General features: G+C 40.5%; 1 protein-coding gene across 2 annotated transcripts in view; it reads right to left on the bottom strand.

The window, feature by feature from the left end:
• Positions 1–27,156, bottom strand: part of LOC124124141 (A disintegrin and metalloproteinase with thrombospondin motifs adt-1-like) — a 105,351-nt gene that overhangs the window by 67,353 nt on the left and 10,842 nt on the right. For both annotated transcript variants that reach the window (XM_048388708.1, XM_048388709.1), the window contains exons 2-9: positions 22,615–22,708; positions 15,536–15,730; positions 14,583–14,771; positions 13,221–13,368; positions 11,526–11,593; positions 11,042–11,230; positions 6,409–6,597; positions 5,353–5,547 (exon numbers count right to left, since the gene is read on the bottom strand). In XM_048388708.1, the coding sequence (XP_048244665.1) occupies positions 5,353–5,547; positions 6,409–6,597; positions 11,042–11,230; positions 11,526–11,593; positions 13,221–13,368; positions 14,583–14,771; positions 15,536–15,730; positions 22,615–22,708 (1,267 nt within the window). The remainder of the gene's footprint in view (positions 1–5,352; positions 5,548–6,408; positions 6,598–11,041; positions 11,231–11,525; positions 11,594–13,220; positions 13,369–14,582; positions 14,772–15,535; positions 15,731–22,614; positions 22,709–27,156) is intronic.

Genomic DNA, 27,156 nt, shown 5'->3' with positions numbered 1-27,156 from the left:
TGGACGTATTGTGCAGAACCTGTTTGACACTATGGGTTCCAGGACCACTAACACTCTAAGTTGAAATTTTTTTGGTCCTAACCGCCCTCACATCTACAAGTTTGTAAGCTTGTAGACATCATTAAGAAGAAATTAACAGTCCCATGCTGAGACCTTTCTCAAAATTCAGGCCGGTGGCAGGCTGCCAACAAAGAGAAGAAAATATCGCAACACCGACACAAGTGTGCTCAGTCAAACAAAGAACTTACGACCGGCAGAACACAACTCCAGTTGAGTATGCCGATGCTGTATCTCAACCGTGTTGGCCTGAAAATTTAAACGTGCTAATTAAATCCATAATCGAAAAATTATTTTTAATAGTAACCGTATCTTAATTTGTTCTTGCACTGTATCATATCGTGTATTTCATCTGTATATGTGTAATGTGTATATATATAAATGACTACACTTATACCGCATATTCTGCAACAGACTATAATTAATCACCTTATTATTGTCTCTCCATTTACCATGACCGACTGCACTAATACCCTTTTAACAGTGGAGACCGGTTACAGTATACATGAAGGCTTTTTGTTCAAAACGGAATATGCAGGAAATTATATGTAACAATTAACTGTGTACTAATTACATGTTTGAATGTTATCAGATTTGCGTTCTGAGATAATGTAAGCATCTTCTACAATTAACAATACATGTATATAATAAAATACAAAACTCTCTGCCGGAATTTTTTGTGGAAATCATTCGATCAAGTAAACATGACTGCTTGACAAGACGAATCAACTACTTATACCCGATAAAAGAAACTGCCTTATTTTAGGAACAGTGCTATAACAGGACATTTGAAATTTTTAACAAGCAGATACATTAGAGACAGTGACTAGACTACATGTACGTAATCCGTATCAATCAATGGTGTAAAAAAACTGAAAATCATATCTGTCGGAGACCTACCAAATTACCAAGTTTTATCATTACTATATTTATTACAATGCAAATACTTTAGTGATACATTTTTCAGAGGAGAGGGCATACAAACAAGTATATTGCTTCCATGTGTGAATGCAGGTTGTACTTGGCATCTCAGTTCTCAGTTTCATACCGGTTGTATATCTGAATTTGTATATGGAACCATGCGTACAGCATGACAATTACATGCTATTCGTCAGTCTACAACACACATAACACGGTCAAACAATTTTGGGCACCGCTTTTGCAAGTTATTTAGTGCAATAATGTTTTATTAAAATCTATTTCAATTTGTTTTCACCATTTTCCCTATTGGCAGTCGTTGTTACGTGCGTCACTAGGTAATTAGTACGGCATTGACCTTGTTGATTGTTACTATCCTTTGAGGATTTCTGTGGCCAGTGGCGGACGTAATTCAAACTCCTTCCACACTGTCATCGCACCAAATATATTTGTGTACCGATTACATAACTCTAATGGACAGGGTGGGGTGGTAGTTTACCGGACGACACTGTGTATATTTGGCGGCTCCTTTGTATCTCCTCCAAACATACGTTTATTGAATGACCCCATTAAACGATGATACACATCTTGATGAATATATCAAGGCACTAATTCATCTTTCATAAACATTTGTTTGTCTTTGTGCTTAATATATCCACATATCAACGAACATTTGTAAAACATGTATCCACAAAATAGGTAGATATAATACTAATCTATAGATGTTACACATTTGAAGATACATCTGTGCGGTTTAAAGTCGATTGTGTCACAATATTCACTCACGTTTTCCTCAATCGCATTGAAACAAAATTCCCACTGGTCAGTTCGCCACCGCATGTAATTAAATAATTATTTCGAGATTTCGTTAGAATGTAAGATATTCAGCCAAACGTTATGCAATAAAAGACGAATAGTTTTTTTCATTAAAATACGCGCACGCGTACCTGTATATTTCATACCTACCCCATTAAACGATGATACACATCTTGATGAATATATCAAGGCACTAATTCATCTTTCATAAAAAATTTGTTTGTCTTTGTGCTTAATATATCCACATATCAACGAACATTTGTAAAACATGTATCCACAAAAAAATAAACATTTTCAGGCTAGGTGTTTGCCCACAGCAACACCTGCATAACTGTTTATTCACGCGTGGTGTGGTAGATCGTAATTGACCGACAGCAGGTATTGTAGAATCACTTGTAAATAACGCCGAGACTGTAATTAGATACAACGTCCTAATGAGAAAATGGGATTATCATAAGAAGGCTGTTGTTTTTTTTCTGAACTGTTACCATTTTCATACCCCAAGTGGCAATGCAGTTAAAAGGTGCTTTAGTGTCACAATATTCACTCACGTTTTCCTCAATCGCATTGAAACATAATTCTCCACTGGTCAGTTCGCCACCGCATGTAATTAAATAATTATTTCGAGATTCGTTAGAATGTAAGATATTCAGCCAAACGTTATGCAATAAAAGACGAATAGTTTTTTTCATTAAAAAACGCGCACGCGTACCTGTATATTGCATACCTAGTGTCACGTAATTGCCCAGTGTGATGTATCAACGGGGCATAAAATGATAAATGAAATAGAAACTAACTAAACTTTAATGTTGTGGAAAATAACTCCAATGAATTGGAGTACACGCACATGGATTCGTATGATAAACTGTCAAAACGTTTTGAGAGGTAAGGCCGGGTTCGCTACAAAATGTAAAACAGGTGAAATTTGTAGAACTTCTATAAAGGAAACATCCAATCAAATGCCCTTTTGAAATAGTAATGTAATGATATAATATAAAGTATATTTAACACGCTACAATATACTTTGCACACGGTTAGTTGATGCTTTAAAGGGACTGACGAAAACATGGGCGAAATATTTCAATAATGCCGTAAAATAGTTGAATCATGTGTCATGCTTGTAGACACACCTTTATGTATTTGCGAAACTAAAACTGTTGAGCAAAGGTAAATATTCTCGCCCATGGGCCAATCTTTTTCGTCCAGAGAGAAAAATATCAATAACGCCATAAAATAGTTGAATTAAGTTAAAATTTGTTAAATTATGTGATATGAAACTTCTAAGAACACCTTTATGTATATGCGACACTAAAACATGAGTTTTGAGCAAAGGGAAATATTCTCGCCCATGGGCCAAACCTTTTCTCGCCCATGGGCTAAATATTTCAATAACGCTATAAAATAGCTGAATTAAGTAAAATTGAGTTACATTATGTGCCATTAAAATGGTAAGAACACCCGCATGTATTTGCGAAACAAAAACATAAGTTTTGAGTAAAGGAAAATATTCTCGCCCATGGGCCAAACCTTTTTCTCGCACATGGGCGAAATATTTCAATATCGCTATAAAATCGTTGAATTAAGTTAAAATGAGTTTATTTTTTTTACATTTTGTGTCATGATACTTGAATAAATACATTTAATGTATAATTTGCGAAACAAAAACATGAGTTTTGAGTAAAGGAACATATTCTCGCCCATGGGCCAAACCTTTTTCTCGCCCATGGGCGAAATATTTCATCATCGCTATAAAATAGTTGAATTAAGTTAAAATGAGTTATATTTTGTGTCATGATACTTGAATGAATACATTTAATGTATAATTTGCGAAACAAAAACATGAGTTTTGAGCAAAGGGAAATATTCTCGCCCATGGGCCAAACCTTTTCTCGCCCATGGGCTAAATATTTCAATAACGCTATAAAATAGCTGAATTAAGTAAAATTGAGTTACATTATGTGCCATGAAAATGGTAAGAACACCCGCATGTATTTGCGAAACAAAAACATAAGTTTTGAGTAAAGGAAAATATTCTCGCCCATGGGCCAACCCTTTTATCGCCCATGGGCGAAATATTTCAATATCGCTATAAAATCGTTGAATTAAGTTAAAATGAGTTTAATTTTGTTACATTTTGTGTCATGATACTTGAATAAATACATTTAATGTATAATTTGCGAAACAAAAACATGAGTTTTGAGCAAAGGGAAATATTCTCGCCCATGGGCCAAACCTTTTCTCGCCCATGGGCTAAATATTTCAATAACGCTATAAAATAGCTGAATTAAGTAAAATTGAGCTACATTATGTGCCATGAAAATGGTTAGAACACCCGCATGTATTTGCAAAACAAAAACATAAGTTTTGAGTAAAGGAAAATATTCTCGCCCATGGGCCAACCCTTTTATCGCCCATGGGCGAAATATTTCAATATCGCTATAAAATCGTTGAGTTAAGTTAAAATGAGTTTAATTTTGTTACATTTTGTGTCATGATACTTGAATAAATACATTTAATGTATAATTTGCGAAACAAAAACATGAGTTTTGAGCAAAGGGAAATATTCTCGCCCATGGTCTAAATATTTCAATAACGCTATAAAATAGCTGAATTAAGAAAAATTGAGTTACATTATGTGCCATGAAAATGGTAAGAACACCCGCATGTATTTGCGAAACAAAAACATAAGTTTTGAGTAAAGGAAAATATTCTCGCCCATGGGCCAAACCATTTTCTCGCCCATTGGCGAAATATTTCAATATCGCTATAAAATCGTTGAATTAAGTTAAAATGAGTTTAATTTTGTTACATTTTGTGTCATGATACTTGAATAAATACATTTAATGTATAATTTGCGAAACAAAAACATGAGTTTTGAGTAAAGGAACATATTCTCGCCCATGGGCCAAACCTTTTTCTCGCCCATCGGCGAAATATTTTAATATCGCTATAAAATAGTTGAATTAAGTTAAAATGAGTTATATTTTGTGTCATGATACTTGAATGAATACATTTAATGTATTTGCGAAACAAAAACATGAGTTTTAAGTAAAGGAATACATTCTCGCCCATGGGCCAAACTTCGCCCATTGGCAGGCCCATGGGCGACATAGTGTAAATATTAAGTTTTTAAACATTTTGGGTTTCCAGAATTAAAATGGGACGTGTTATATGTATTTACATATGTATGGATTTCCCAAGATATTGGAGATCCACAGTTATTTTTATTTTCATTTAACCAGAGACTGAAGGTTTTATATTATAAGCAGTGGCATCAGAATATTTCTGTATCACTTTATCTTAGTGGTAACAGCAAAGTGGAACTATTGTTAAAAACTGAAAAATCAAAACTGACTTAGAGGCGACTAACGGGATCGGGGTGGTCAGGCTCGCTGACATGGCTGAAGCATGTCATCGATCCTCAATGGGTGGATCGATGTTCATGATATCAATCAGTGAGTTATCTGGCCCAGACTCGATTGTTAAAGGATCGCCGTCGTATAGCTGGAATATTGCCGAGTGTGGCATTACACAACAAACAAACAAACAAACAAAGCTCACCTGGGCATGTGAATGAATTGCACTTGTAAGTGTAATCGGAAGTGTCACTTCCTGGACAGGTGGCTCCGCCGTGGGCAGGTTCTGGGTTGTCACAAGTTCTCTCCCTTGTCCGCGTGATGGTCCCATAGCCACATGTTTTAGAGCAGGTGCTTGAACGCCACACCCAGTAGCTCCAGCCACCGGCAACAGGATCGGCTGAAGAACAGCATACGTCTTTTGTGCAAGCATGCATGTATAAACGCACGCACGTACGCACGCACGCGCACTAACTCACACCCACGCACGCACGTACATGCACACACCACACAACACAAACACATACACACCAGAAACAATATCACACCAGAAATGGGCCTCACATATTGTACCCATGTGTTGAATCGAACCTGGGCCTTCGGCGTGACGAACGAGCTTTAACCAATAGGTCTTCGAAGACCCGGGCTCGATTCCCAACATGGGTACAATGTGTGAAGGCCATTTCTGATGTCCCCGCCGATATTGCTGGAATATTGCTAAAAGCGGCGTCAACCAATACCCATTCATTCGTTGCTCAAAATTCAAACCATAAAGATGACGTCACGCTATTGCTGTTGATTCATTGGCTTTTTTTCTGATCATGAAAACTGAAGGTCATAATACAAAATTATAGAGATAAGATTCATCACATGGTTTAAGACGAAAAAAAACCGCGAATCTGTTCAGGGAGAAGAATCAACGAATTTATATATATTTCTCCGACTTAAACCATGCTGTGGCTGATACAAACTTCCTCTTTGGGACTCGTTAATTCTACTTCCGGAAACAACAGACTTTAGTCGGGGGCAGGGGTGGCCACGTCGTCTAAGGCGCCGCGATATATTGTTAAAAGCGGCGTTAAACCCAACTCACTCACTCACTCACTCTTTGGGACTCGTTGATTCTACTTCCGGAATCAAGAGACTTTAGTGATGTTCCCATTACACAACAATTGAGACTCGGTTGTTTCCAAGTCGACATTATAAAGCTGGAATGCTGAAATAATATGCGGCGGTAAACAACACTCACTCACTCCCTCACCTGCACATTCATGGCCGTTGCATGCTTCCGTGACGGTCTCCGACTGGTCGCCTTCGCATGGTTCACCACCGAAAGCAGGTTCCGGGTCAGTGCATGACCTTTGAGACACGACTTGCCGTTGACCTCCCCCACAAGACTGAGTGCATCTACTGACTGACGTAACTGTCCAGTTTGTCCACCCACCGTCCACTGCAAGACAACATCAATGTCATGAACAAGACTTTTTTGGCCACGGAATCGACAAGATGACAACATATTTCTGTTTATTAAATGTAGTCTCGATTATCCGACAAAATAAATCTCATTGTCTGTCTGTTTGATGTTTAACGCCGCACTCAGCAATATTTCAGCTATATGAGGGCGGTCTGTATATAATCGAGTCTGGACAATCCAGTGATTGACATTATGAGCATCGATCCACGCAATTGGGATACAATGACATGCATCAACCAAGTCAGCGAGCCTGACCACCCGATCCCATTAGTCGCATCTTACGACAAGCACACTCGCCTTTTATGGCAAGCATTGTTGCTGAAGACATATTCTACCCCGGATCTTCACGGGTCCAGATCTTATTTGGCGTAAAAGGCAAAACAACGGTGAAGCTAATCGCGTTACGGGTCACGTCAGAACGACCTTTCATCTGACCAATCAAAGCACCGCTTACCAGATCATGAAAGTGACGGTCGGAATGTGTTGTCTAATCATGCAACCTCGAAAACGTTAACACAGTTACGACCCGTACGACTGATTCCGTCAAAATTATCGTCTATCTCTCGCTTTCGTTGGAGAATCATTTGAACGGAGTAGGCGTTGCACAGTACGTGGGAAGCACTGCCATACAATCTCAACCATATATTAGCCATTCCGGAATGTTCGTTTGTTCAGTTTTCAAAATTCTAATCGAGAACTGTTTCAACATAGTTTTCAAGCGTAGTCTGAAATGGAAGTCACCGGGTTGAAACGAGTGCCAAAAATCTCGAGAAAGCTGCTTTCTAATTGGCTGATATCGACTTCTTGTTATTTATTCATTTCAGTGGACGGTCAAAGTTCACGAAAGCTCGTTCTGTTCAGCGGCAGCGAGAGCTCAGATCTGATTTAAATGAGATTGAATCGAGGCGCCACTCGTTTGACAATGTGTGATAATTTTCAACCAATATGTTAGCTTGTCGAAATGGGCCCTATCCCACCCCGTCATTTTGCAACAGTTTCGTTCAGTTCTGTGCTTTACCGAGCTCAGATCAGAAGTCACCTAGTGACTGGCATCGCAACTCGCCGTGGGGTACCATCATCCGCTCCTTGTGATCTATATTTCGTATTCGCGCCGATCATGAATCACACTTGGTAACACTCATTGGTAACAGTAAAGGAGTACAAATTTGTCACTTTCTGCTTTTCCCAGTCAAGCTGGCACCCGATAGATGTTTGTGTGTTTGTTTGTTTATTGTTGTTTAACACTGCACTCAGCATAAGTCCATTATATGACAGCGGTCTATAAATAATCGAGACTGGAAGACAATCCAGTGATTGACATCATGAGCATTGATCCTCGCAATTGGGATACGATGACATGCATCAACCAAGTCAGCGAGCCTGACCACCCGATCCCGTTAGTCGCCTCTTACGACAAGCATAGTCACCTTTTACGGCAAGCATGGGTTGCTGGATATCAATTGTAACCCGGATCTTCACGGATATGCAATAGATGTAACGGCGCACAGGTCGCAGCAGTGTTAAATCTCTCTCATTCACTTCGCTCGAGGGTTTTAATTCATGTCAAACACACCTAAGCTTGCATTGGAGGTATATGTGCAATCTCAACCATATATACTCAACAACAAAAGTTCCTGTGACACCAATATGTTTGTGTATTTTTCAAACAAGTAAAGTTGGGTTTTCAATATGGTAATACACCACAACGCATGTAACGACGCACAGGTCAACGCAGTCTTAAATCTCTCTCATTCACTTCGCTCGAGGGTTTAAACGTAGATTTGTCAGTTTTAGGGACTAATTTATAAAGGGCATTAAAGCATTAAAATACCCCTCTGTAAAATCTAGAGTTGGTTGTTCATATATATTTGCTGTCGACCGGGCGTCCGTATCGTAAATATGGGACCTCTTGGTGCACTAATTAATATAAACCAAAAAGCACAAAATATCTTTCCCTAGTTCCAAGAAAATTTCACTGTATTATCGCACAACATTTATTACACAATTTTCGCTATTCCTTCGCAAAAAAAAAATAGTTGATCGCGTCACTTTCGAGCCACTTTAGTAGTCTTTGACCCTATATTCTCATAATGTAAGGAAAATACACCATGGTCGCATTGTGATGGTTATTTGTCCAATAATGTGTTTTTTTACAAAAGGAGTATATTAGTAAATACAATGAATATCCATGTCAAACACACCTAAACTTGCATTGGAGGAATATGTCCATATACGCCTGCAGCACGCCAAGCGAATGTTAGACCTTTATTCAAGCCGACACACTGGCAACATGTCAGCAGGGACATGTATTTAGAGAAGTATTCACATTCAACGCCATCTGTCAAGATGCCAGTTAGTTAATACATCGGTTAACCAGTGCGTCGCAGTGATATATCGATTGCGGTATTATATTTCTTAATTCCCTAATTTGCAATGCCTTTATTTCTCTCTTGTGTCATCAATAATTTATGGTGTGTTCATGTCAATATAACTACCCTGGGATCAGCTGAATATTCGATTTTCGTGAAATCGATATTATCATGGTTCTTTATGACATGTTGCAGTGTCATACTTGCCTCATTATAACGCGACAGCCACACCTTGATTTAAGGTGGCAGTTACCCCAAAGTCGTTGAATAATTTCCTAAGGAAAGATGTTGTCCCATATCATTGAATAATTATTTGAGAAACGAGGTTATTCCCCATTCAATGAATAATTATTTCAGACACGTGTTTATCACTCTAGTCGTAGAATATTGACATGAGAGGTTATCCCCCCTTTCAGAGAATAATTACTTATTGTGCGAGGTTATAACCTTTGCATAGAATAATTACTTATAGTCCGAGGATATCCCCCTTCTATACAATAATTACCTATTGTGCGAGGTTATCCCCCCTTTCAAAGAATAATTACTTATTGTGCGAGGTTATAACCCTTTCATAGAATAATTACTTATAGTGCGAGGTTATCCCCCCTTCATTACAATAATTACCTAATGTGCGAGGTTATAACCCTTTCATACAATAATTACTTATTGTGCGAGGTTATTCCCCCTTCCATACAATAATAACATATTGTGCGAGGTTATAACCCTTTCATACAATAATTAGTTATAGTGCGAGGTGATCCCCCGTTTCATAGAATAATTACTTATCGAACGAGGTTATCCCCCTTTCATAGAATAATTACTCATTGTGCGAGGTTTTCCCCTTTTCATAGAATGATTTTTTATAGTGCGAGGTTATCCGCCCTGCCATAGAATGATTATTTATTGTCAGAGGTTATTCCCACTTTCATAGAATAATTACTTATAGTGCGAGGTTATCCCCCCTTCCATAGAATAATTACTTATTGTGCGAGGTTATCCCCCCTTTCAAAGAATAATTACTTATAGTGCGAGGTTATTCCCCCTTCAATACAAAAGTTACATATTATGCGAGGTTATCCCCCTTTCATTGAATAATTACTTATTGTGCACGGTTATCCCCCTTCCATACAATAATTAAATATTGTGCGAGGTTATCCCCCTTTCATAGAATTATTACTTATAGTGCGAGGTAGCCCCCTTCATAGAATAATTACTTATAGTGCGATTACTTATAGTTATCCCTCAAGACATAGAATACTGATTTGAGGTGCGAGGTTATCCACTTAAATCATACAATTTAAGGTGAGTGAGTGAGTGAGTGAGTGAGTTCGGCTTAACGCGGCTTATCCACCTAAAGTGAGACACAATTTAAACGTATTACCACTTTGGGGAATCCACGGGTATGACGCTGGGCATACCAAGGATCGTAATCAGTACGAGTCTGCGATTTGATCATCATCATCATCATCATCATCATCATCATCATCATAATAACAACAACAATAATAATAACAATCCTTTTTGATAAATCCAATGAAATCATTTATATCTTTGAATTTTCTGTCCCTTTTGACACTAATGTGATTGACAAGATTCAGGAAAGACATGGCAAATATGCGGACCTCGCTTTCGAAATGTCACGCTTGCATCCCAAGTACCAAGTTGTCCGACTCCCCATTGTTCTCGGTGCCTAAGGTTTGGTATCTCCCAATCTGTTGACTGACATTGGGAGAGTACCCAGGTTTGCTACCAGGAATACAGCCCTTCTGACAATCTGGGTAATGCAGAATGCTGCAGTGTTGGGAAGTCTTCACATTCTCCGGAAAGTTCTGGTTGGGTTTGACAAGGCAGCGCTTCCTGGGAGAAGTCCCATTCGCTGTCTGGGCTGCGTGTAGAGGGGGCAAGGACCCTGAGCTGATGATGAGCCTAACCAGCCTGACTGTGCCAGGATCCCCTAAACCCTCTTTGCTGCATTTTTTATTTTAATCTTTAAATAATAATAATAATGATAATAACTCTTTTTACAAAATAAACTTTATGCAATAACATACCTGGACAGTCGAGTGTGTTGCACGTCAGTTCATCAGTTAGAGTTGCGTCCCCTTGACAGAACTCGCCACCGCCAGAGGGCGCTGGGTTTGTACATTCCCGCTGACGAGTCCGTATTTTAGTCCCACCCCCACAGGTGTCGGAACATCCATCTATGTCCGCGTCCGCCCATGTGCTCCATCCTCCGTCGACTGAAGAGAGGGTGCGACAATAAGTGCCTTTTTGGTTTGGATTGTTGTTTTACGCCGCACACAGCAATATTCCAGCTATATGACGGCGGTCTGTAAAATAATCGAGTCTGGACCAGACAATCCAGTGCTTGACATTATGAGCATCGATCCACGCAATTGGGTTCAATGACATGCATCAACCAAGTCTGCCAGCCTGACCACCCGATCCCGTTAGTCGCCTCTTACGACAAGCATAGTCGCCTTTTAACGGCAAGCATGGGTTTTTGAAGACCTGTTCTACCCCAGATCGACCTACCTGGACATGCCTCGTTGTTACAGCTCAGTGTATCCTGCCCCTTCTCCAGGAATGAACGAGTACCATCACTGAAATGGAATCATTTTTAAAAACATACGTTATTGTGTTGATGGTGTAACCTTTTCATAAACTTGCTCAAATGTCAACCTGTAGATGCGAAATGCCGATACCTGATGACAAAACATGTGTCTTCCATGCGAAAAGGGGCGATGGGGTGGCCTAGTGGTTACAGCGTCCGTTAGTCACGCCGAAAGTCCGTGTTCGATTCTCTTCATGGGTGCAATGTGTGAAGCCATTTCGGGTATCACCCGTCGTGATTCTGCTAAAAGTGTCGTAAAACCATACTCGGCCGTACTTACCCCTTTGGTTATAGGGGAGACGGGTGGCCCAGTCGTCTGAGGCGCCGCAATTCGCTGTTCGAATCCCAGTTCGCCCCAATTATGTTTCTAGGTTTCAGCACCGAGCTCGTGGATTTCACCCAAGTGGTAAACGTCTAACACCTAACACCTACATCACTTGGGGCTTTCCTTCCACAGTAAGCCACCTTCCCGAGGCAAGAGAGTTAACTGACTTTAAAAGTCCAGTTTCCACCCTTGCCGAATTAGGCTGGAATTACTGGGCTCGATCGTAGCGCCACCAGTGGCTGTTACCAGTTATGTCCCTTCTAAGCCTCTCCTATGGACCAATCATATTCCACCTCTCGTATTACTTGCGTTTGCTTCAAACAAAATGACGGCGCCGATTCAAGACGATCTGATCGATAATCAAGATCTATACTGTGATACATCGCGAAGTGCATCAAATCAAGTGAACACCTTGATTAAAAACATGAAAAGATTTGGAAAATATCTGCTGACAGCGAGTTGGCGGTGCAGATGCTTTGCAAATCCTGCAATCGATCAGTTTACGAACCGGATTTCGATTTCGTTGCGCGATTGTAATTTGATTGGACTAAACATAGACTCGTTAGTCCAGCCAAACTGTAACTCCATAATACCAGCCTAATTCGGAAAGGGTGGAAACTGGACTTTTATAGTCAGTAAACCGTCTTGCCTCGGGAAGATGACATTAAGCTGACCCGCCGTGATATGACTTTAATCCTGTTAAAAGTGGCGTTAAACACAACTCACCCACTCACACACCTTTGGTCATGACCTCTTAACCTTTGTAAACTAATTTGCGAATTGTTTTGGTGCCACCAGTGCTCAGCTGCAATGTTTCCGCAACATGCATCCACTGTTTCACTATATGTAATGATGTATTAGATAACATTGACCGAATAAAAAAGGTGAGGTGAGGTAGAAAGGGGTTTAACGTTGCGTTCATGATTATTAAACTTATATAGCGACATGCATGTGTGTGTGTGTGTGTGTGTGTGTGTGTGTGTGTGTGTGTGTGTGTGTGTGTGTGTGTGTGTGTGTGTCTGTCTGCTTGTACTAGTCCGGACTAATATCGAGTTTACTGTCCTTGTTTTAGCCCCTTAATGCCGGGAGCCAAGCAGGGCAACAACATGTACCATCTTTTAACGTATTTTGGTATGTCGGGGATCGAACACCGGACCTTTCACTCCCTGGGTGGACGCCCTACCACTAGACTACTGAGACGGTCAATATTGAAAGGGAGCTAATGCACAGATGTTATATTTTTGTTAATGAACACAAACAAATCAACTTCCGCTATATACAGATCATTTACCTTTGCAAACATGATTGCCCAGTGCCGACAGGCACTGGACTGTCACAGTAGCGTTCCTTCTTATTGACCTGTGACCCGCCCCCGCACGTGACGGAGCAGTCGCCCTCTTCAACCACCGCCCAGTCTGTCCATCCGCCATCGGTATTAGCTGGAAAAAAAGTTATTAATCAAAAGGAAATTTCGTTTATCCATACATTTTAAATCGTCCGGATAATCGAGTGTCCGGAAAAGGAATTATGGGTAGTGGGTTGTTTTCCTTTCGAAACGTAACAAGCTTCACACAGCCCTATATAGTATCGCTGCCACTTGTCAGAGCTCCATGCTGCGTTAGGCGGCCTACAACCATGAACTGAGGTTAAATTCACAACCGCCCGATAAGTTTACAAACAAGTGATTCTTCCCCTAATTTTAACGTGGTCATCTCCCAGAGGCAAGAGAGATAACTGACTATACTGGGCGAATTACTGGGCTCGATTGTAGCCCCACCAGTTGCTATTACCAGTTGCGTCCCTTATAAGCCTCTCCTATGGACCAATCAGATTCCACCCCTCCTATCACTTGCATTTGCTTCAAACAAAATGGCGGCGACCAGTAATGACGATCCGATCGATAATCAAGATCTATATTGTGTTAAAACGGGTCTTACATCGCGAAATGCATCAAATCTCGTGAGCACCTTGATTAAAAACACGAAAAGATTTGGAAAATATCTGCTGACAACGCGCTGGCGGTGCACTTACTTTGCAAATCCTGTAATCGGCCGAAATTTGCACGACAGTTTACGCACCGGATTTCGATTTGTTGCGCGATTTTGATTGGACTATTCATAGACTCGTTAGTCCATCCAAAACTCCATAATACCAGCCTAGTTCGGCAAGAGTGGAAACTGGACTTTTATAGTCTTTTTATGTATAATGTTGTCATATACTGAGATACAGGATCGTATACCCGTAAAGTTGTTTGGTTGGTTGGTTTGTTGTTTAACGCCGCACTCAGCAATATTCAAGCTATATGACGGCGGTCTGTAAATAATCGAGTCTGGACCAGACAATCCGGTGATAAATATCATGAGCATCGATCCACGCAATTGGGATCGATGACATGCATCAACCAAGTCAGCGAGCCTGACCACCCGATCCCGTTAGTCGCCTTTTACGACAAGCATAGTCACCTTTTACGGCAAGCATGGGTTGCTGAAGACCTATTCTACCCCGGAATCTTAACGGGTCGTATACCCGTAAAGATTCGGGTTAGAATTGATCTTCAGCAGCCAAGGCTTGTCGTAAGTTGTTACTCTGGTTGTAAGAGGCGATCCACCATTTGACGCTGAACCACAAAACAAACAAAGTATACTGTACGTACGTGTGCAGGCCTGGGGATTACATGCCTCTTCATCTACCTCCTTCACATCACCAGAGCAATCTGTACCGTTAAACCTTGGTTTCGGCTTGTTACATTTCCGTCTTGAGGTGACAAACCGGGTACCTCCTCCGCACGAGCGAGTGCACGTGCCGATAGTGTTCACCACCCACGGAGACCATCCGCCATTCACTGAAAATATACGAAAAGTCAAGGTGAGGTGAGGTGAGGTGAGGTGAGGTGAGGTGAGGTGAGATTGGGTTTAACGTCGCGTCCAAGATTATTGCACTTATATAGCGACATGCATGCCCGTGTATGTGTGTGTGTGGCTGCTTGTACTAGTCCGGACGGATGCCGATTTATAGTGCTAGCTCACTGAGATACCATGCCGCAGTTTAACATGAATACCCCACTCAGACACAGTATACTGACTCCAAGCCGACCAGTCCTTGTTTTAGCCCCTTAATGCCGAGCGCCAGACAGGGTAACAACAAGTACAATCTTTTAACGTCTTTTTGTACGACGCGGCCGGGAAAAGTCAAGTGAAAGTGGCATGGTAACATACAACACACAATTCTATATGACAGGTTTGAGTCGAAAATACTCAATTCTTATCACGAGGCGACACTATCGATCAACGAGTGAGTTAGGGAGTGTTTGAGTTGGGTTTGCCGCCGCTTTGACAGTATTTCAGTTATATCACGGCTTGACGGGTAATTTTGGAGGAAAATGGAACTTGACCACTACGGGAAAATCCAGAGGCGCGGGTATATTGCTCACATGCAAAACCTTAGATTTTGGTACCCACGATGATTAGATCCTAGCACGACTAAGGGAGGAAACTCAAGAGTCCCTATATGATCATATCATAGTGTACTCGTCTGTTGCCGAGGACCTAGGTGTACTATAGTGTACTCAGCACATTGGTATGTATTGCAGGACCAAGGTGTACTCACCTGGACATCGATGTGTATTGCAGGTGTACGTTTCCGTTGTAGAGAGGGGCCCGGAGCAGGGTAGTCCGCCATTGTATGGGCTTGGATCAGTGCACGTTCTGTTTTTAATCACTGTCAGTATACCGCCCCCGCATTCTACTGGACAAGTCCCTTCGTCCGTCACTGTCCAGTTGGTGAAACCCCCGTCCACCTTAACTGTGAAGATCATATGACACCAAGATATTAATAATGAGAGTGTTGTACAACAAGGGTACATTCAATCTTAACAGTATGAGTGAGTGAGATTGGTTTAACGCCGCTTTGAACAGTATTCCAGGTACATGACGACGTGAATGGTTAATGTGGGTGGAAAGCCGGAAGTGATGCAGGTCACAGAGATTTACCACTACGATTTTTCGGTTGGTTGGTTTGTTGTTTAACGCCGCACTCAGCAATATTCCAGCTATATGACGGCGGTCTGTAAATAATCGAGTCTGGACCAGACAATCCAGTGATTGATATCATGAGCATCGATCCACGCAATTGGGATCGATAAAATGCATCAACGATGTCAGCGAGCCTGACCACCCGATCCCGTTAGTCGCCTTTTACGACAAGCATAGTCGCCTTTTACGGCAAGCATGGGTTGCTGAAGACCTATTCTACCCCGGAATCTTCACTGGTAAATAATGGGAGGAGATTCGTCCCTTACGGTTTTATGACTTTTCATGAGATGTACAGTATAAACCAATAAACGCCATAAACGAATGACAGCTTCATCGAATGGAAACGGGTGAATTACAGAAGCAGGCCTACGCAAACACTCCGCAGCATCAACGATTAAAAAATAATTGCGAAGTTCTGAGAGTGGACATACTCTGTTAGGCAAGATGAGCCGTGGCTGGGGAATGTAAATATTTTCACAATCAATGGTTTTCTGTAAGGGGGCATAATATTAGGAGTCCTCTTGAGCTGTCATTTTGGGACCGAGCATTTGATAATCTGATATCCGGGGTAGCTGGGATAACATCGAAAATCGAAATTGCTTGAAAAATATAATGATCCTTCATACTGTTAAAAAGCAATTTACCTTGCCTGGCACAAACATACATTATTGCAAACAATGTTATTTAGACAAATATCTGGTTTCATACAAAATCTCATACACGAAGCCTACTTCATTACAGGCTCCGTGTTTTATTGAACTTCGGGACAAGCACATATGGACATGTCTTTCACAGAAGCTGTTTACAAAACAGTCTACCTTCCGCTATTTCACAAATGTTTAAATGGAGAAAAAAAATATACTCATTCATAATATCCGTCTTCATTCATATCGTTTTATTTGTCATCGTTTTTTTTATTAAGTTTCTTATGTAATGAGTTATTTTTAATTCCGTCCCTTTCATTTACAGTAAACTACGGTTATAACGAACACGCTTATAACGAACTGACGGATATAACGAACTTACTTTTTAGTCCCGACTATTTGCTGTAGTTATGCTGTATATATGCTTATAACGAACTACGGTTATAACGAACTAAAAATAGTAGTCCCTTTGAGTTCGTTATAACCGTAGTTTACTGACGTCGGTCTGTAAATAATATAATCGAGTCTGGACCAGACAATCCCGTGATCGACATCATGAGCAAACAAACAAAGTTAATCAATCAATTAATTCAATCATTTACGTGAATGCTTGAATTAAATGATTGATTAACTTTGTTTGTTTGTTGTTTAACGCCGCACTCAGAAATATTCCAGCTGTATGACGTCGGTCTGTAAATAATATAATCGAGTCTGGACCAGACAATCCCATGATCGACATCATGAGCATCGATCCACGTTATTGGGATCGATGACATGCATCAACCAAGTCAGCGAGCCTGACCACCTGATCACGTTAGTCGCCTCTTTCGACAAGCATAGTCGCCTTTTACGACAAGCATGGGTTGCTGAAGACCTATTCTTCCCCGGATCTTCACGGGTCTAACTGATTGTTTAATGTTGTGTTAAAATATAGAATCGGCGGGTGATTATGACATAATTACCTAATAATCAAAAACGTAAACATTGTATGTGACCCAATAAATAGAACAAGTATTGAGACTACAACCAACAGCACAAGGATGTTAGCACAATTTCAAACTATTTCAACAAGACAATACAATTATATATGCATTGTATACTCACACGCAAAAGAAACGCAAGTCGAGTACGCAGTATACATGTTATTTATTTTTAACAGTAAAGACAAGAAATACTAATAGGGGAAGATTGACAAAAATTTGACTGAAGACAGTGTAATGGATTAAAAGGCAGATGACATAATGTTTTTTTTTCAAATGTTAAGGGCTTACACAGTTTCGGGTCAATACCCAAAATGTCAGTCAATACCTGGTATGACCACCATTAGCATTGATCACTGCCACACATCTCCTGTACATTGAGATGATCAGACGATTTGTGAAGGCCCTAGGGATCCTCCTGCACACATCCAGAGTAGCTGTGCGTAGTTTATCGGCAGTTGTAGGGACTTGGCGCACATTGTGCAGACGCCTTTGAACCTCATCCCACAAGTGTTCGATGGGGTTCAGATCAGGGCTGAGGACTAGCTACGGTAGAACACGGATGTTGTGTTGTTGCAGAAAGGCCATGGTAGCTCTGGCAAGATGGGGAGGAGCGTTGTCCTGCTGGAAAATGTGTTGTTGATGTTGTGCAAAAGAATTGAACAACGTAGGGTCTAATCACTTGGTCGATATACCGCTGAGCAGTGACGCCGTGTCCCCGACCTTGACCAACATTCAGAAAGCACATGGGTCCAAGTCTCCCATTGAGTCCAATCCCTGCCCACAGTGTTCCGGCTAATGTGTCGATTATGTGTTCCTATTGTCTGTCGAGCACTTTCACTTGCAGTTAGGAACGGATGTCGCTGGTGTTGACGGGTAATCTGCCGATCTTGTCGGGGTGTGGTGACCCTAGGACGACCGCTCCGAGGAAGGTCATCTGTGGTCTGTGTAGCATTGTATCAATGCAGGAGACGGTAAGTTGTGTTTATGTTAACGTTGAAATGACAGGCAACATCTTGGACAGACTCTCCAGCTTCCAAACGTCCGATAGCCTGGTTTATAATCCAAAACTGGCTCCCACAGGAGATATCGCTTGGGTGAGATCAAGCGATATCTACATTGTAGATATCGCAGCTATGAAATTGCATCACAATGCTTTGCAGGCCATTGTGACGTCATTGTTACAATGACGTCACAATCAAATGACATCACTAATGGCTCTGCTACTGAAGCTGTTTGCAGTACTTTTTACACTGAAGACACTGCTAATTACTGTCTACAAACTGAAAAAGTTGGAAGAATGATGTTGGATGATAAATAAAATCTCACCCGAGTGTCTTTAGATATCAAATATATCAACACTCGTTGATAAAACTGGCAAAAATCCTCGGCAACCCTCGGAATTTATCCACTCGTGTTGATATATTTGATATCCAAAGACACTCGGGTGAGATTCTCTATTTCTCTGAATTTGACTTAGACGTGGCATTGTGGACCAAGGGGTGGTAGGTCCAAGAATCGGCCACAGTTTTATACCAACTACAGTTCGTGACAGTTCGTGCATTTTCGATTTCGCGAGAAATGGGTGCATGATACCCACATATTCATTGAAATGGTGCGTTTTGGCGATTCGTTTTTTATGTTGCGTTTTTACTCGGGGCTTCCAAAATGCAACCAAAGCTATTGATAACACCATTAGGCTTCACTACATGCTAAAACTCGTATCAATATATGGTTCCGTGTTTGTTACCTATTTGCCTAAAACTACTTGCGTTTCTTTTGCGTGTGAGTATATTTTGCCACACAGTCCTTATATAGGAAATTACCTGTTACAGTGGATATAAGCTGTTACATATTTGGAAAGTATTCCTTTTCTACGAACTTTGGCTGTCAGGTAGGGACCGATCATTTAATACCTTGATATTCGGGGTGGCTGCTATTTTATCGAAAATCGAAATTGCTTGAAAAATTTAATGCTGCTTTACACTATTGAAAAGCAATTATTTCGCCGGGCATAAAATATACATTGTTGCAAGATGCTTTTGAATTTCATACAATTTCAACAATTTGTTCGTTTCAGACAAATCAAAAATATTTATTGTACTTAAACCACACAGTCGTTATATAGAACGACATCTCAATATAGTCGACTTCGCCATACAAGGTAAAGGATCTTTTGTTAGCAATTCTTTTGTACGACCCAAAGCGTGGTACATGAAACATGTGATCTATTTTGTGTAGCGTCCACTCGATACGGGAATATAATAAGTGGGAATCTCAATTCAATATTTATTTATGAAACTGGTATTATTATCTATCGAAAATATTCATTACGTAAGATCCCGTTTAGAAAAGAAATATCGCAGATAACGTTTAAACTTACTCGTCCTAAATTGACATAGTCCTCTAAATATTAGCTCGTCGTTTAAATAAAAGCCTTAATTAGCTAACTCGGCTGGTATATAAACACGTTGATGAGGTATCTCGGCTGTTAGGTAAACAACTGACTGGAACCATGTGTGTTTTGTTCAAATCATATATATACAACCTCAAGTTTGACATCGTTCAAGCCTGAATCTAAAACTGGAAGTGAGTGAGTGAGTGAGTGAGTGAGTGAGTGAGTGAGTGAGTGAGTGAGTGAGTGAGTGTTGGTGGGTGGGTGGTTGAGTGGTCAGTGAGTGGGTGGGTATGATTGATTGATTGGCTGGGTGAGTGAGTGAGTGAGTGAGTGAGTGAGTGAGTGAGTGAGTGAGTGAGTGAGTGAGTGAGTGAGTGAGTGAGTGAGTGAGTGAGTGAGTGAGTGAGTGAGTGAGTGAGTGAGTGAGTGAGGGTTTAATGGATTTCTGTAACCGACCCCTAGTGGGCGTATTACTACATTAAAACTGATCTTATTTATCTCTATCTTATAGTGTACCGTTACTTCCTTTCAGCCTCATCTTTTTTGATAAATTGGTGATTAGTTTGGTAAACAATAAATGTCTAGTAGTGAGTGAATATGGCGGTCTGTACATAATCGTATCCAGTGATTGACATGAAGAGCTTTGATCTATGCAACTGGGATACGATGACACGAATCAACCAAGTCAGCGAGCCTCACAGCCCGATCCCGTTAGTCGGCTCTTACGACAAGCATGGGTTGCTGAAGACCTATTCTACCCCGGATCTTCACTGGTGTGCTGCGCGAGGTCAACGTAGGTAGAGGACCAAATGTTGTTTGTTGCTACTTATCTTTCAATACTTTATTCATCACGATAAATGAGTGAGTGAGTGAGTATGGTTTTACTCCGCTTTTAGCAATATTCTAGCAATATTACGGCGGGGGACACCAGAAATTGGCTAAGTTATGAAGGGAGAGACCTGCTACAAAATACTTAATTATTTTTTTCAATTTTATGTGCCAGTGTAAAGTTTCCGGACTCGTTTCATTTTACACAGATGAACCTACAGCGATATACGTACATGTAAGTAGACATTAGTGAGCTAATATGAATGTGTTACAGACTGTGCTCTTTAGAATGTGAAGTTTCCGGACTCGTGGGGTTTCACTGTGCACAGAGGAGCGTACAACGACATACGTACATGCTGGCAGACATATATGTGCTGATATGAATGTGTTACGGGCTGTGCTCTATTGAATGTGAGGTTTCCGGACTCGAGAGATTTCCGGAATCGTGGGGTTTCACTGTACACAGATGAGCGTACAACGACAAACGTACATGCGGGTAGGCATGAGTGTGCTAATATGAATGTGTAATGGGCTGTGCTCTTTGGAATGTGAGGTTTCCGGACTCGAGAGATTTCCGGAATCGCGGGGTTTCACTGTCCACAGAGGAGCGTACAACGACATACGTACATGCTGGTAGACATATGTGTGCTAATATATGTAACGGGCTGTGCTCTATTGAATTTGAGCTTTCCGGAATCGAGAGGTTTCCGGACTCGTGGGGTTTCACTGTACACAGATGAGCGTACAACGACAAACGTACAGGCGGGTAGACATATGTGTGATGATATGAATGTGTAATGGGCTGTGCTCTTTGGGATGTGAGGTTTCCGGACTTGAGAGGTTTCCGGACTCCTGGGGTTTCACTGTACACAGATGAGCGTACAACGACAAACGTACATGCGGGTAGACATATGTGTGCTGATATGAATGTGTAATGGGCTGTGTTCTTTGGAATGTGAGGTTTCCGGACTCGAGAGGTTTCCGGACTCGTGGGGTTTTACTGTACACAGATGAGCGTACAACGACAAACGTGCAGGCGGGTAGACATATGTGTGCTAATATGAATGTGTAATGGGCTGTGCTCTTTGGGATGAGAGGTTTCCGGACTCGTGAGGTGTCACTGTACACAGTTGACATACGTACATGCTGGTAGACATATGTGTGCTAATATGAATGTGTAATGGGCTGTGCTCTTTGGAATGTGAGGTTTCCGGACTCGAGAGGTTTCCGGAATCGTGGGGTTTCACTGTACACAGATGAGCGTACAACGACATACGCACATGCGGGTAGACATATTTGTGCTAATATGAATGTGTAATGGGCTGTGCTCTTTGGAATGTGAGGTTTCCGGACTCGAGAGGTTTCCGGAATTGTGGGGTTTCACTGTACACAGATGAGCGTACAACGACATACGTACATGCGGGAGACATATGTGTGCTAATATGAATGTGTTACGGCTGTGCTCTATTGAAGGTGAGGTTTCCGGACTCGAGAGGTTTCCGGACTCGCGAGGTGTCACTGTACACAGTTGACATACGTACATGCTGGTAGACATATGTGTGCTAATATGAATGTGTAATGGGCTGTGCTCTTTGGAATGTGAGGTTTCCGGACTCGAGAGGTTTCCGGAATCGTGGGGTTTCACTGAACACAGATGAGCGTACAACGACATACGTACATGCGGGTAGACATATTTGTGCTAATATGAATGTGTAATGGGCTGTGCTCTTTGGGATGTGAGGTTTCAGGACTCGAGAGGTTTCCGGACTCGCGAGGTGTCACTGTACACAGTTGACATACGTACATGCTGGTAGACATATGTGTGCGGTCGCTGCCTTCACCGGGATACAGATCTCATTCGGGGCACATGGTTGACTGGCGCAGGCATGCTTGGTATTCTGAAAACATATTCTACTAATTTAGGCTGTATTTCCGTATTATTAATCAATAATTATTGTCTGTTATGCGCACAAATCGACCCGCATTATCCATCTGCATTACAGCTGGTTGCTTGGTTGGTTTGTTGTTTTACGCCGCACTCAGCAATATTCAAGCTTTATGACGGCGGCCTGTAAATAATCGAGTCTGGACCAGACAATCCAGTGATTGATATCATGTGCATCGAGCCAGGCAATTGTCGAAATATCGTTAGTCGGCTCTTACGACAAGAAAAGTCGCCTCTTACGACAAGCAAAGTCGCCGTTTACGGCAAGCATTGTTGCCGAAGACCTATTCTTCCCCAGGTTTCTACGGGTCCATTCCTTATGAATCTTATATAGGCGTATTGATTGACGTTGCATACTGCATAAAGATATCTTTACAACAATTTCATTCAAATGCAAAACGTGCGTACGTTGTTGGAATAATTTCAGTTTGTGTAAGCATGTGTGTCAAAACTCCTAAACGTCTTTACGTGATAATGAGTTGCATTCAGTGAGCATCATCATTAAAATATGAACCCTGTGATGAACGAAAAGAAAACGAAAATTTCCTTATAACAAAGTAACGTCCCGGTGGATCCAATGATGGTGAACTGCCAACCGCCATGTTTTGTTTGTTAGTTTGTTCTCCCTACTTAAGACACAGGGACGGTTCACCAGACCTTGTATTTGCGGGCAAGACACTTACGATAAAGGGAGACAATTTGAGTGGAGGTAACTCTTGTATGACTATAGTTCCGTCAAAGTGTTATGTTCACTGCAGTGAAATATCAGGTGTTATGTTCACTGCAATGAACATATCACTTTTCTCAACTTCGGAAAACGCAGTCTTTCACAATGTTTGTTTTGTTTGTTTGTTTGTTTGTTTGTTTTTTGTTTCACGCCGCACTCAGCAATATTCCAGGTACATGACGGCGGTCTGTAAATAATCGAGTTTAGACCAAACAATCCAGTGATTGACATCATGTTTGTTTGTTTGTTTGTTTGTTTATTGTTTAACGCCGCACTCAGCATTATTCCAGCTATGTGACGGCGGTCTGTAGATAATCGAGTCTGGATTGACATCATGAGCATCGATCCTTTGACATCATGAGCATCAATTCACGCAATTGGGATCGATGACATGCATCAACCAAGTGAGCCAGCCTGACCACCCGATCCCGTTAGTCGCCTCTCACGACAAGCATAGTCACCTTTTACAGCCAGCATGGGTTGCTGAGACCTATTCTTCCCCGGATCTTCACGGGTAAAAAGTAAAACAGATGGGAGGCCAAATAGTGAATTTGTCAAATAATAGGTAGCAGTGACCCGCAACGGTCTCCTCATCTTAGAAAATAACCTGATTAAAAGCAGATAGTTAATTAGTCAAATAATAGATAGCAGTGACCCACAACATTCTCCTAGTCTAAAAAAATAACCTGATTAGAAGCAGATAGTTGTTTAGTCAAATAATAGATAGCAGTGACCCACAACAGTCTCTTAGTCTAAAAAAATAACCTGATTAGAAGCAGATAGTTGTTTAGTCAAATAATAGATAGCAGTGACCCACAACATTCTCCTATTCTAAAAAAATAACCTGATTAGAAGCAGATAGTTGTTTAGTCAAATAATAGATAGCAGTGACCCACAACATTCTCCTAGTCTAAAAAAATAACCTGATTAGAAGCAGATAGTTGTTTAGTCAAATAATAGATAGCAGTGACCTGCAACAGTATCTTCGTCTCAGAAAATAACCTGATTAAAAGCAGATAGTTGTTTAGTCAAATAATAGATAGCAGTGACCCACAACATTCTCCTAGTCTAAAAAAATAACCTGATTAGAAGCAGATAGTTGTTTAGTCAAATAATAGATAGCAGTGACCCACAACAGTCTCCTAGTCTCAAAAAATAACCTGATTAGAAGCAGATAGTTGTTTAGTCAAATAATAGATAGCAGTGACCCACAACATTCTCCTAGTCTAAAAAAAAAACCTGATTAGAAGCAGATAGTTGTTTAGTCAAATAATAGATAGCAGTGACCCACAACATTCTCCTAGTCTAAAAAAATAACCTGATTAGAAGCAGATAGTTGTTTAGTCAAATAATAGATAGCAGTGACCTGCAACAGTATCTTCGTCTCAGAAAATAACCTGATTAAAAGCAGATAGTTGTTTAGTCAAATAATAGATAGCAGTGACCCACAACATTCTCCTAGTCTAAAAAAATAACCTGATTAGAAGCAGATAGTTGTTTAGTCAAATAATAGATAGCAGTGACCCACAACAGTCTCCTAGTCTCAAAAAATAACCTGATTAGAAGCAGATAGTTGTTTAGTCAAATAATAGATAGCAGTGACCCACAACATTCTCCTAGTCTAAAAAAAAAACCTGATTAGAAGCAGATAGTTGTTTAGTCAAATAATAGATAGCAGTGACCCACAACATTCTCCTAGTCTAAAAAAATAACCTGATTAGAAGCAGATAGTTGTTTAGTCAAATAATAGATAGCAGTGACCCACAACAGTCTCCTAGTCTCAAAAAATAACCTGATTAGAAGCAGATAGTTGTTTAGTCAAATAATAGATAGCAGTGACCCACAACAGTCTCTTAGTCTAAAAAAATAACCTAATTAGAAGCAGATAGTTGTTTAGTCAAATAATTGATAGCAGTGACCCACAACATTCTCCTAGTCTCAAAAAATAACCTGATTAGAAGCAGATAGTTGTTTAGTCAAATAATAGATAGCAGTGACCCACAACATTCTCCTAGTCTAAAAAAATAACCTGATTAGAAGCAGATAGTTGTTTAGTCAAATAATAGATAGCAGTGACCCACAACATTCTCCTAGTCTCAAAAAATAACCTGATTAGAAGCAGATAGTTGTTTAGTCAAATAATAGATAGCAGTGACCCACAACAGTCTCCTAGTCTCAAAAAATAACCTGATTAGAAGCAGATAGTTGTTTAGTCAAATAATAGATAGCAGTGACCCACAACAGTCTCTTAGTCTAAAAAAATAACCTAATTAGAAGCAGATAGTTGTTTAGTCAAATAATTGATAGCAGTGACCCACAACATACTCCTAGTCTCAAAAAATAACCTGATTAGAAGCAGATAGTTGTTTAGTCAAATAATAGATAGCAGTGACCCACAACATTCTCCTAGTCTAAAAAAATAACCTGATTAGAAGCAGATAGTTGTTTAGTCAAATAATAGATAGCAGTGACCCACAACAGTCTCCTAGTCTCAAAAAATAACCTGATTAGAAGCAGATAGTTGTTTAGTCAAATAATAGATAGCAGTGACCCACAACAGTCTCTTAGTCTCAGAAAATAACCTAATTAGAAGCAGATAGTTGTTTAGTCAAATAATAGATAGCAGTGACCCACAACAGTCTCCTAGTCTCAGAAAATAACCTGATTAGAAGCAGATAGTTGTTTAGTCAAATAATAGATAGCAGTGACCCACAACAGTCTCCTAGTCTCAGAAAATAACCTGATTAGAAACAGATAGTTGTTTAGTCAAATAATAGATAGCAGTGACCCACAACAATATCCTCGTCTCAGAAGATAACCTGATTAGAAGCAGATAGTTAATTAGTCAAATAATAGGTAGCAGTGACCTGCAACAGTCTCCTCATCTCAGAAAATAACCTGATTAGAAGCAGATAGTTGTTTAGTCAAATAATAGGTACTGAACATCCCGGGAAAAGGGGCATCTGATAGTCAACTTGCACAGGCTGAACGCATGGTCCAGCGTAGACGTCTTGAGCATGTTCCTGACATGCTCGGTACTATTGTGACAGTTCCAATCCCTCTTGTCGATGGAAGTAAAGGCAACCCTCCTTTGTTTGTTTGTTTGTTGTTTAACGCCGCACTCAGCAATATTCGCCTTTCACGGCAAGAATGGGTTGCTAAAGACCTATTCTACCCCTGAGCTTCACGGGTTATATTTTTTGCCTTAGTGAATAAGTCAATATACATATTGTTTGATTGTTGACATTGACTGTAACATATATATTACACACCTAACGTAGTACGGAGGAAAATCATGTGGTCAGTAAAAAGTGTTAAACTATATTTCAATAAAAAACAGAGCTTCTATTTGCAAAATAGAAATGTGTATCAACAAAATAAGCTAGAATAATAGAAGCTCTGTCAAAAAAGGAATATTATACTATCAAATAAAAGGAAAGTTTTAGGAATCTGTTTATGCTGATCCTGAAGAGCTAACAAACCACTTAATAAACCAGGAACTGCAAATGAAATTTCCACTTGTACGGTTCAATGCAAACAAAAGTCAAGAAGAAAATATTATTGTTCACACAGGCACACACACACATATATATTTATAGCAATTTATATAATAACAAGCATGAAATACTCACATCCCCCGCTAATATGACATGGGTTGTGTGCAATGCATTACC

This window comes from Haliotis rufescens, unplaced genomic scaffold (assembly GCF_023055435.1).
Source record: "Haliotis rufescens isolate VD_foot unplaced genomic scaffold, xgHalRufe1.0.p SCAF_77, whole genome shotgun sequence".
NCBI lineage: Eukaryota > Metazoa > Mollusca > Gastropoda > Lepetellida > Haliotidae > Haliotis > Haliotis rufescens.
Note: the sequence above shows the minus strand (reverse complement) of the source record. Positions and strands in the feature narration are given on the sequence as shown.